The sequence below is a fragment of the Carassius carassius genome, chromosome 17, assembly GCF_963082965.1.
Source record: "Carassius carassius chromosome 17, fCarCar2.1, whole genome shotgun sequence".
NCBI classification, from domain to species: Eukaryota; Metazoa; Chordata; class Actinopteri; order Cypriniformes; family Cyprinidae; genus Carassius; species Carassius carassius.
The window spans coordinates 26,837,338-26,849,590 of NC_081771.1; the positions used below are offsets into that span (position 1 = coordinate 26,837,338).

Here is a 12,253-nt window from a genome sequence, read left to right on the forward strand (position 1 = left end):
ATCAGAAGTAATTTATGTGCTGTTTTCCCTTCTTAGTTCCTACCTTGAGGACTGAAGTGCTGAGGCCACAGCAGACTGGAGTTGCGTTCAACTCTCCACCCACCCGTGATCATGCCTTTGCACAAAGGGGTGTGGTCTCTTCTCTGGTGCCGCCAATAAAATCACCTTTCAGACTGAATCACAGGTGAAATATTTCTTATTATACAAATAGGTATATGTAGTGTGGATCTAGTTTTCCCTTTTAGTATTTAATTCAAATTACAAATTCAGAATCATTAACTTTCAATCTTTTCTTTCTTACTCAAAGAACACACACAACTCCAGTGCTGGGACCTGCTGAACGCTCCTTCAGCTCTTCCCAAGATCAAGAACATTCCCTTACAGAGTATATCCAACATTTGGAGACTGTCCAGCAGCGACTTGGAGCCGGTCGTCCAGGTAGGATGAGGCCAGTGGGAAATTACCTAAAATTACTGTCATCTTTTACATGGAAACCACTCCAATCTGAGTGGCTCAAATTGAGACAATAGCTTCGTTCAACAAATTTAGTAAAAAAAAATTATTATAATAATCTCATGCTCGCGCATAAATGCTAAATCACAAATACAGTAAAACTTTAATATTTTGGCATTTTATTACCATTTAAAATGACAGTTTTAATATTTGAATGTTTCATTTATTCCTGTGACTGGCTAAGCTGATTTTTCATCAGCCATTACTCCAGTCTTCAGTCTATTAGAATGATTTCTTAAGGATCATGATGTGACACTGGTTTAAAAATAATAATAATTAAAAATGCACTGACCTCTACTGGACAACTGAAGCCCATCACCAAACCAGTGTGAAAGGTGTTCTGGTGTTCTGAAGGTAGTAGAATTTGTCAAAACTAAAACTATATTTTAGACCTTGTTTTTGTAACTGATTACACAAGATGGTTAGTCTTTTTTACTTTACCAAGATCTCTATTAACACTGAAGGTGAAAGAATCCAAAACCTTAAATAATGGCCATTTGTGACCTCTGACCTTACCATCTTACAGTCCCCAGAGCGAACAGGAGGCATAGCTTCCCCAATACGATGAGCTATCAGCAGCAGTGGTTTCTAGATAATAGAACCTGGCTGTATTTGAGTTGTTTGGCCCCGGGGTCCGTGTTGCCTTTAGGTGAGTGACAGTCTGGCCTCACTTCCATGTTACTCAATCACAGAGGAGTTCAGAGAGGAGTTCACCTTCTTGTGTGATCAGTCACGTTCTGGTTGGTCTGGTTTCACACAGGTGTGCATGCCTGTTTGTCTGCATCATGAATACTCCCATAGGCCTATGCACTGTGTGTAGGGCGGCTGGCAGGTTAGGCAAATGCAGAACTGATATTTCAAATCATGTTGTGTGTGTTTTTGCAGGTTCGCCATCAGTGCTCCCATATGCCAGAAAATCTGACCGATGAATGAAGAAAGCTGATCACTAGTGCCAGTCTGTGTTCAAAATCTTTGTTTTTTTTTTTTTTTACATTCATAAATTATTTTTAATTGCCATCTTTATTTTTTTTTTTTTTATACATTCTCATTTTAGCTGAAACACCATCACCAATAACGTATTATTTTTTTCCAAGCAGTGCTAGATGTTTTCACTTTTTGTATAAAATTTTTGAATGGTCTGTACATGTTAAGTTTTTTTTTTTATTTACTTCTTGTCCACAGTAAGCATTTATTAAGACATTTGCACTTGAATTTGTGATTTTTAATGGATGTCACTGTTTAAAGGCACATGGTTGGACATGTTTTGTAAAATGTTTTATATTCTTTTTTTTTATTAACAGTATTTCTATGAAAATCAATAAATATTTTAGTCTAAATTGAGTTGTGTCATTTAAAAAATAATAATAATAATAATAAATGGTTCACCCAAAAATGAAAATTCTTGATTACATTTCAGATTAGTGGAAAATGGAAAACTGTAGTTGCTTTTTAACAGAAGATCTTTGCACGGTATCAATATACTGAATCGTTCAGTTCAAAGGGAGTGATATTTTGTGCATTTTTTTTTTATATATCCCATTAACCCTCTGGCCCTCTTCGGTCATTTTTGACCGAAAATTTTTATATTTTGAAATTCAAAAAATCGTAGCTTCAATGGAATGAGATGACACTTGGTGTCTTTTGTCACATTAGCAATATGAACACACAAAAAAATCATGGACATGATTTGGATATGTTATAAAGAGTCCAAAAAAAAATAGTCACACTTACCTTCTTTGCGGTCAAAAATGACCGACATAGGAAATGAATGGGAAATATGAAAAAATTTGAAAACAACTCAAATACTGAGTAACACAAATGCTTTCTATGTGTTCCCTTTCTAACAAGATTTTAAAGTAATCTTTTATGTAGATTTAATTGCAAAACCTAAAAAAATTAAGAGATGAGGTCTAAAAAACTATGGGAATCCAAAAGTTTCTGTATATATCTAACGTTATATAATAGATAATACAATTAGGTTGTTAGGTGTTAATACAAGAGGTTACGCAACATTACACAAGTTTTTACTTTTTTAATGCCTCCAGATTGGCCATTTCTCACGTCAAAAAATGGATTTTAAATGCTTTCACTCTATTTTAATCTGAACTATAGGATTTATTAAAAATAGTAAATAAATGAAGAGATTAAAAAAAATTAATTCTAATGGAGAAAATAGCTCATTAAAATTGTATAAATATTGCATAGTATGATAAAATTCCCTAAAAATCAAATATAATAGTCAAAAAATATTATTGAACAAAATATATTACATTGTTTTTCCTTAAGAAAAAAAAAGTAACATTTCAAGGCTTCGGTCACTTTTGACCACGAAGAAGGTAAGTGTGAACGTTAGCTAATGCAACGTAATATGATAATTGTTCCTCCAAAGTTGGGAATGTGGGTTGATTTTGCCCATTTGGAAATCAGGAAGTAGGTAGTCAGAATCTGGTGTCGGTCTGGATTCATATATTATGATGGAAGAAAAACCAGTGTGCTTGCTGCTGTAATTCAGTTCATGTGTAATATTGTTGTCTATACGTCAAAAAGTGGAGCGCTCTATTTCCATACAAGGCCCGGATAGCTCAGTCGGTAGAGCATCAGACTTTTAATCTGAGGGTCCAGGGTTCAAGTCCCTGTTCGGGCGGTGAATTTTTTTTTATTTTTTATAAACTTTTACCAACGAAAAATATGCGTGGCAGTACAGTGCATTTATGGTTTAATGGAATATAGTGGGTTGATTTTCAACCTTTTAAATCAAGAATCATTAAAAGATGAATATATATTCATAAATTCATAAAAATATAAAATCCTCTTTAAAAAATCTAAAACATTTTTATATACATTTTTAAATAACTGTACACAAGCTATTAAATATATTTTATTGATTAATTTAAACTGTACAAAATGTAAATATACGACAGTCTAGAAAACTGAAAACAAAAGACAATGGAAAATGCACAGATGCAGTTGATGGACTAGTTAAGTTCAGAGAAGCATTTTACAGACCAATTATTACAAACACATACAAGTATAAAGTCTAGGGTCATGCACAATTTGCACCTTGAACACTCTCTAAGCACAATGTATGTGAGCAGTGCGAGATATGAGAAATGGTGTCAGTTAATCCAAAATCTTTACAGTCACATAAACTACACTAAGGTTTGTTTATTCCCTTTAGCAGTTCTGGGTTTGAGGATGAAAGGTGCAGCAGGCTGCAATCACCCAACAAGTGTCATGCACTTTCTGGGCAACTTCAGTGCCAAAAACAAGCCGGTCCTGAGATATCTGAAACACATAATGCTATACACAACTCCCTCATTCTCACGTTTTATTCACCTGAACCACGATAAATAAATTGAACATTTACCCTATAGACAGAAATATACACCTTCCTTTAAAACTGCATGTTAATAAAAACAAGTCTGATTTCTCCAATACCTTGTAGTCATCCTTTGGATCTGAAAAAATTATAAAGTGCTTACTCACTTGATATTGTGCAAATAATAAAAATTAAGAAAGAGCATGCATAATTTTTACAGTGCCAGACTTGAATGATCTTCAGTGGTTTTTCCCCCCTCACAGAAATATGGGATTGACAATAAAATCTAAGTTTGCAAAGCTTTAAGTTAATAATGGCACATTGCATATTATAAATATTTCTTCCTCCTATCAAAATTATTCAAAGAAGTTCAAAAATTCTAAGCACAATATTTCCTACATCAACACCAACCTTTACTTTTTGACAAGAACGGAAATGTCAAGGTTAGCTGAACGCCATCATATTTGACCATTTAGACTCTCCCATTCACAATGAAATATTTTACAGAACTTCTCTCAAATGGATCAATCTGTGAGAACTATGAATAACTGAGTATTTTGATATTGTTGTTCATTGTCTCATTCCCACAGAAGCTCAAACCATTACAATGCATCTGGAAATTTGATATGATGCCACTCTGTGACACAGTAATTAAGCTCAGACTTGTGTTTTGTCCAAGAGTAAATAAATATGACTTCTTTTTTTTTTATCAGTGTCCGGAGTTAAATGGATGCTGTAAGTCTCTCGAGTACTTCATTTACGATACACCTGTTAAGTCACCTGAAAAAAAAAAAGACGAGAACACAGAAATGAAGATTAGGAATCCAGCACTTATCAGTGTAGCTTCAGATTTATCGCTTTCCCGTTATACCTTATGGATGTGTGGTGGTAGCTCATCCTCAGACCCCTCCTCGGGCACTGGGTCGTGATGTCTGCTCATTTGGTTCTCCTCAGACCAGCCACCCATAGGCATACGAGGCGTTCTCTGAGCTCGAAAGCTTCCAGAAACAGGATCTGCAGGAGACAGTTTGTCGCCCATGTAAAGTCTATGTTGTGGCATTTTCATTCTTAGATATTACTACAAACAGTCGTTTAAGGTAGTACCTAAGGTTCCGCCCCAGCGCCGCTGGCTGCCGCTCTGCTGTGCTGCCCCCGCCTGGTGTGAGGTGGTTGGGAAAGTGCTGGAACGGGGGAAGGTGCGGGCGACTTCTATGTCCTCATTGACACTCTCACTGCTCTCGTCACTCTCCTGTCTGTGCCAGGTGTGTCGAGACACCTCACCTCGCGACTGCTGCTTGTGCATCTAATCACACAATAGATATAGTTACTAATATTCAGGTGCAGACTAGAGACTGACCTCTTTCAACTCATCATTGGTTGAAAGGCTGATTTGGACCAGATAATGAAGGAAAAGCAGCCAACATGCCCAGCATTTGTGGGAAGTATAATGATCACGGTCTCACACATTCTTGAATCACTCCCATACATGTACATTCACTGATTCCATAATTGTGTATTAAAGCTTTGCTTATATCAACAACAGTTCATGTGTTGCTTTACCTCATGCATGTAGAGGGCATGAATGCTCATCTCTGTGGAGGCGTATTCTGATAGGACAATACTGGTCAGCTGGCCTTCCCAGGCACTACTGCCAGAGCTGATGGTACGGGCATCAGTGCTGGATGAGGAGAAAAAAGAACAAATGAATGATATGAAATAGTTTGGCAGGGACAATTTAAAATCAGTCTAGCTGTAAAGACACCTATATTAGTTCAAAAGTTTGGAGTTGGTATGATTTCTATAGTTTTTTGAAAGAGGTCTAAATGAGGCTGCATTTATTTAATATAAAGAGATAGTAAAAATAGAAATATTGAGAAAATTATATATATTTTTTACAACAAATTCCATTTTAATATTTTTAATGCAATTTATTTATCTGATTTCTAATTTTTTTGGTAAAAACTGCATGTGGATTTTGATTCATTTAAACCTGAAGAAAAGGAAAGAAAATTTTAAAGAAAATGTTTCTGAACCCCAAACTTCTGAACAGCAGTGTAAGTTTTGTTAAAACTGCTATTTTTTAGAAATCTATCTTTTTAGAAATTCTAACACGTTATCTGAATTTATCTTCTTATTAAGAAATCTATCAAATGTAAATGTTAACGGGTCTCGTTCACTACCAACTATACACACTTTGTGTATTTTTTTTTACTTTGTTTTTAATGTTTTAATATTGATGAACCCAGGTTAAGGGAAGTCGTGGCCTAATGGTTAGAGAGTCGGACTCCCAATCGAAAGGTTGTGAGTTCGAGTCCCGGGCCGGCAGGAATTGTGGGTGGGGGGAGTGCATGTACAGTTCTCTCTCCACCCTCAATACCATGACTTATGTGCCCTTGAGCAAGGCATCGAACCCCCAACTGCTCCCCGGGCAGCCACAGCATAAATGGCTGCCCACTGCTCCGGGTGTGTGCTCACAGTGTGTGTGTGTGTTCACTGCTCTGTGTGTGTGCATTTTGGATGGGTTAAATGCAGAGCACAAATTCTGAGTATGGGTCACCATACTTGGCTGAATGTCACTTCACTTTTTTTTAATCAAACTAAGATTGCCCAAAGCTACTCAATAAAACAAATTTATATATTTTGTCGAGCACAAAATCAATTAAAATGCAATAACACGAGTGAAAATCAATAATAAAGCTGAAAAATTATATAATTATTATAAAAATGTATGAAGTTAAAAGAAATAAATTATTTATATATAAATAAAAAAATAACAATACAATACGTGAATTTGTGTTCATTCATTACCCTGAGCCTGTCATTGGTCTGCCAGCCACCACAGCTGGATGGTCAGGTCGTGGCAGTCTGGCAGATGGGTAGCTGCCCCGCAGGTGTAGACTCGTGCTCACAGGAGAGAGCGATCGGAGGGCGGATGCCCCCTCACTCACTCCAATGGACACAGGATTGATAGTGCCCTCTCGACCCATATGCAGCGAGCCCAGGGAAGGTGGTCCCATCAGGAGATTTGCAATAAGACTGCGAGGCTGAAATGAAACCACCCAAAATCACACCTTTTTTTTAACAAGAACTTAGTAATCATATTGTATCTAATCTTAAAAGTTGGGTTTGGATAACTTTTAATAAATATCTTTTAGGACCCAGTCTAAAACTTATTATAATATTATTATATTTTATATATTATTATATATATAATTATTGATCTTATTGGCCATTAGAAATGTTATTATATGTAATGATCTGGAAGGATGCTGGCAGCTCAGTCATTTGGATACCTCTGAATCAGACTGTAGTGAATGGGTTGAGGTAAATGCAGGATTCTCTGCTATGATTCCCTGCTGTCCTGTGGCGGCCTCACGGTGCACCTTCTCTTTCAGAAGGCTGATGAAATGCGTGCTCTCCCGAGGGGGCTGCCAGTGTGGATTTGTGATAGCGAAGTGCATGAGTGACAGTTCAGTCTTCCCGTCTTCTGCTTGCTGATAGATGGAGGCCTCTGTTTTCCCAGCAGACATCCACTATAGTAGACCACAAAAGGGCATCATTGTCAACAAATAAAGAGAGAACTAGGTCGATACATGTATAAAAAAGGCGCAATAGTGAAAATAATTTGGGGAAAACATGTTTGGGGCTCTTACCGCAGGATGACCATGTTGACGGACATCCATCTGTGCAAAAGAGCAAGTATCGCCCACACCGACCACGTCCACTGTAAAGTTTCGGAAAAAATCGATGATCTCTAGAGATTTACGCCGCAAGCAAAAAATTAGAATGAAGGGAGTAATGACAGGACTCAACAGCTCCTCAAGAATAAATACCTACAGGAACAGAGATCAAAAGACAATCAACATGAAACTCTGTTTTAGAAATGCATGTTATTGATTGTATTATGAAAGGATCATACATACAGTACAGACCAAAAGTTTAGACACACCTTCTCATTCAAAGAGTTTTCTTTATTTTCATGACTATGAAAATTGTAGAGTCACACTGAAAGCATCAATTTGACTATTCTTCTTGGCTATTTGATCAAGAAGGAGAGTGATGGGGTGCTGCGCCAGATGACCTGTCCTCCAGTCACCGGACCTGAACCCAATCGAGATGGTTTAGGGGTGAGCTGGACCGCAGACAGAAGGCAAAAGAGCCAACAAGTGCTAAGCATCTCTCGGGGAACTCCTTCAAGACTGTTGGAAGACCATTTCAGGTGACTACCTCTTGAAGCTCATCAAGAGAATGCCAAGAGTGTGCAAAGCAGTAATCAAAGCAAAAGGTGGCTACTTTGAAGAACCTAGAATATGACATATTTTCAGTTGTTTCACACTTTTTTTGTTATGTATATAATTCCATATATAATTCCACATGTGTTAATTCATAGTTTTAATGCCTTCAGTGTGAATCTACAATTTTCATAGTCATGAAAATAAAGAAAACTCTTTGAATGAGAAGGTGTGTCCAAACTTTTGGTCTGTACTGTATATGTTTCAATTGTAAAAAAAGGATTTTTTTTTACCACATTTTTAATAAAAGCTAACACTGAAACTGCAAATATTTGCACTATTTCTATGGCATATGTCATTATTATCATCACCAAAATCCTATCTTGGTTCTTTAATGCATGGTATGCTGTGTATCAAAAACTAAAATTAATTTGTGATCCTTTTTTTATTTTATGTTATTTAACTTTGAAATAATGAAAACTGATTTTTGGATTTCCAATTCTCATTTTTATTCTAGTTTCAATTGAAAATGTTACGTTAGTTTTCCTTCACATTAATAATAATATATTGGTGTTAGGTCCACAAAGAAGTATTTCATAAGCTGCTGCATTACTTACAGCCTTGTACTGAAAGAGCTGTGAGAACTCGTCTCTGGTCTCATAACGGTGGGCATTACCCTGCCAATGATCAGGCATGTAATGGATGTGTGCCAAGATCACTTTAAGCAGCTGTTCTGGGCAGAACACCATATGCTTGTCTGGGATAAAAGACCTAGAGCAAGCACAAGATAGTTCAAAGTCAAATCTCAGCATTAAATAAAATGGATAACAAATATCCAAAGACTCAGTTCAAGTGATCAGTTTTATCTTGGTCACACCTGCAGACTGTGATGCAGATCCCAAGTAATGTAATACTGCTGAGCACGTGTTCGACAGCCAATACATCTTCATCATAAATGGTCAAAGCAATCAAAACCGCTAGTATGGAGCCAGCAAAGAATGCCACGTTCTTAGCCACCACCGTCAGTAATGGTGACATGAAGCAGTTCATGTACTTCGAGGAGGCCTTGTAGCCCTTGCTGAGGCGTGAAATCAGCTCATGGTCTAGTTCATTAAAGTGTCGGAGGTAAAAACGGCCATACAGGGACCAACATCGAGCACCCAGACTTCCCGGCTCCCGCTTGATCACCTCAGTGTAGCTGAAGAACGCATACAGAATCTGCCAAATCAGGATAACTGGACACAAGAGAAGGTTGGCAATTCCAATCCACAAGATCCTTGAGCTCAGACGATCCGCTAGCTCCAAACGGTTCCCTCCACGTTTGTACTCCGGCTTCAGACTCCATTCGTTTTCAAAAAGGGATCCAGGGCCCCAAAAGAAAATCAACTCAAAGTTATACTTGAGACCCCGAGTGTAAAAAACAGTGTCGCCCAGCAGAGGCAAACGCGAACACACCGGTAGGAGTGACTTATTGACCATCGCCACCATGTAGTTTTTAAAACGCAGGATGCGGTGGTAGATGTCAAGCTCTGTCAGTTCTTTTTTGTGGATGCAAATCTGGTGCTCCTTCTGGATCTCAATAATCCTTGCCTGCACCTCCTGCCAGGTGAAATAAGGAAGGTCTGTCTGAAAAACAGAAAGGGCTTGTTGAACATCTCAGTTGAATACTATACCTTAACTACAGGACCCTTGCTCAGAAGTTTTAATGGCTTACTGGCATCAAAAACACATTAAGAACTAAGAAAAACTGAGTATGCTTTCCTCCACTGCAGACGCTTTAATAAATGTGCTACAATGAGTTAGCAGAAAAGCTCACCATGGACATTTTTAGGGCATTGATGTAAAATGATCTGATCTCCCAGTAACAACAGATGTTGTAGATAAACTTGACGAGACGGTGGAGCCAAAAGACCCCTGATATGATAAGGATGAAGATGACAAAAACATTGTCACGGATCCTAAAACACATGTTAACAAAAGACAATTTGTGTTATGATGGATCATATTGATAGTAAGAGGCAATAACATTAACGTCACGTCATTAATGACATTTAATATATGAAATATACCGAGCACTGCACACATCCACTGGAAGAAATGCATCAGGAAGCGTAACCTTTGAGGAATCAGTGTGATTAACAAACTTGTTGGCAAAGAGGATGTCATAGTCCACACAGTTAGCCAGGAACACCGTGAATGCCACCACAAACACCAGTTGTCTGGAACAATGATGGGAAAAAAGTGCGCGAGTTCATTAGGTTAAAGGAGTTTGATCACTGATGCACTGTTTACAGACACTATTTATTAGACACTTTTTTATTAGACAGTATTTGTACAACCATATTTAATGAAGGATACAGGAAATGAATTAATACTTACACAAGCTCAAATATTTCTCCCAGCAGCATACAAGTAAATCCATTCTTCTGGTGTAGATTATAAACGTATTGAATGTTAAGAAAAATAAGACTTTTGTTGACTGATATCAATCTACTTGATTTAACATGTACAAAATATATTTAATCATTAAGCAATATGTTTCAGTGCACGAAGGATATTCTCTGGAAGAAAAGGTCCAGATTTTCAATGTGGTGCCATGGAGCTGAAACAAACAACTAAATTAATTAATTTTGAATGTAGAGCTAGGTTAATTTTAAGAAGCGTGTTGCATATCCATTGCTCATTTAAGGCAAACTTGCCAAAAGAATAACAGCATAATGGCTCTGACATACAATAGGCACACAAACTATGTTGCATTTGTTTCTTAAGTAAAAATTGTGGGCTCTGCCTTAAATCTTACATTTGGATCCCTCTGGAACATGCACCAGCAGATTCTCTTCTCCGGGAGGAGAGTCACTGTAGGACGCCTCCAGGCGCTGGTACTCTGTGTCAAAGTGGGCCATCCCGCTGTCAGCCCCCGAGTCTCCTGTCACACACTATCCCTTCTGCTGCCTTTAGATTAAAACCAACACGGATTTCATTTTAAGGAAGCCACTGGGTGTGATACAAAACAAGATAAAATTAATGTGGTTTAAATCATGTTCAAAGACATTTAAATATATATAAAGCATGACAAACTGTAGTTCAAAATGGTATTTAAAAAAAACCCAACCCACAAAAGCTTGTCAGGATACTTCACTGTCGACCTCGATGCGCAACAACAGCGGGCCCACGCTCATAAGAAACGTGCACATGACTCACGTCTTCAGAAACCGACAAAATAACATACTAACGCAAACTACTGCATTTTGTTGCCATTACGTTAGCAGTTTTTTTTTATTGTTGGACCAGTTTGGCAGGTTTTGTCAAATGCCAATCTCTACGAAACAATCAATACTACAATCAGAACGCGTCTGAATTTAAACATAACATTATATTTATTAGAAGATTCATAATTCTTACCTTGTACGCTAACGTTACCTCCCGCCATTTCATTTACGAAACCAAAAGGACTACAAATCTGCTCTTCCTAGATGAAACAGCAAAAACATAAGACTCACAGTCAGTCCATTCTTGCAAAAGCCAAAAAACAGAATACAGTGGCATTGGTTGTTTTTGAAGTCTTCTGTGTTATCCGTACATGTCCTTTCAAATAAGTAATGTTTGTTATTATTGCAGAAAGGAGGCACCCAGTTATTTATGTCAACAGAAGCCTGCGGAAAATATGAGATGCGCGTCACATTGAGAAACACCTACCTATACAGCAATAAACAAGCGATTTGCTAGTCAGAATAGGATTTGAATGTAATCTTACCTCATGCGAATATAAAAAGCAGTGATTTATGATTCCCACTACGTTATAAAAGCTGAGTTCTCTTTTGTTGTCGCTTGTGAAACATATTTGGTTTCGATTCTTGACGCACGGGCCGCGTCCATTGCGTGACACATTTGCTGTCCAATCAGAAGCAAGGTTTGGGAGTGAACGAGCCAATGGCATCAGGAGGCGGGTCTTCATTTATTAAATACAGCAAACAACATTAATTCCATAAGCATACACTGAAAGTTATAAATGTACCTGAATATTTAAATTACACCGTGAGTTAAATAGTAAACCAATGATTAATCATAGTTGGTTGTATGTTGGCTTGCAGGACAGCAAATTAAAGCCCTTTGCAGAATGTTTTAATCGCAAACAACAGAAATGACAATAAAAACCCCTAGACATTTTAGATTATTCAGACACATTAAA

General features: G+C 37.4%; 2 protein-coding genes and 1 non-coding gene across 8 annotated transcripts in view; 2 read left to right on the forward strand and 1 right to left on the reverse strand.

The window, feature by feature from the left end:
• The window catches only part of pcnt (pericentrin), a 40,113-nt gene extending 38,586 nt beyond the window's left edge, over positions 1 to 1,527 (forward strand). For 4 of the 6 annotated variants that reach the window (XM_059571504.1, XM_059571506.1, XM_059571509.1 and 1 more), the window contains 4 exons: positions 37 to 184; positions 308 to 438; positions 1,040 to 1,162; positions 1,399 to 1,525. In XM_059571504.1, the coding sequence (XP_059427487.1) occupies positions 37 to 184; positions 308 to 438; positions 1,040 to 1,162; positions 1,399 to 1,442 (446 nt within the window). In that variant the 3' untranslated portion in view covers positions 1,443 to 1,525. Of the gene's footprint in view, positions 1 to 36; positions 185 to 307; positions 439 to 1,039; positions 1,163 to 1,398 lie in introns of all 6 variants that reach the window. The other 2 variants (XM_059571507.1, XM_059571508.1) reach the window with 1 other exon arrangement.
• Positions 1,528 to 3,084: 1,557 nt separating this feature from the next.
• Positions 3,085 to 3,157, forward strand: trnak-uuu (transfer RNA lysine (anticodon UUU)). The gene has a single exon. It is a non-coding gene; the product is annotated as a tRNA-Lys (tRNA).
• Positions 3,158 to 4,005: 848 nt separating this feature from the next.
• On the reverse strand, positions 4,006 to 11,955 carry atg9a (ATG9 autophagy related 9 homolog A (S. cerevisiae)). The gene is made up of 15 exons (XM_059571510.1): positions 11,819 to 11,955; positions 11,467 to 11,533; positions 10,865 to 11,016; positions 10,444 to 10,666; positions 10,134 to 10,283; positions 9,881 to 10,022; positions 8,942 to 9,690; positions 8,682 to 8,835; positions 7,486 to 7,665; positions 7,126 to 7,365; positions 6,641 to 6,876; positions 5,393 to 5,510; positions 4,937 to 5,135; positions 4,704 to 4,846; positions 4,006 to 4,612 (listed from the first exon to the last, which is right to left on the reverse strand). The coding sequence occupies exons 4-15, from the start codon at positions 10,470 to 10,472 to the stop codon at positions 4,604 to 4,606; spliced, it is 2,349 nt and encodes a 782-aa protein (XP_059427493.1). The 5' UTR covers positions 10,473 to 10,666; positions 10,865 to 11,016; positions 11,467 to 11,533; positions 11,819 to 11,955; the 3' UTR covers positions 4,006 to 4,603.
• Between the last annotated feature and the right edge of the window lie 298 nt (positions 11,956 to 12,253).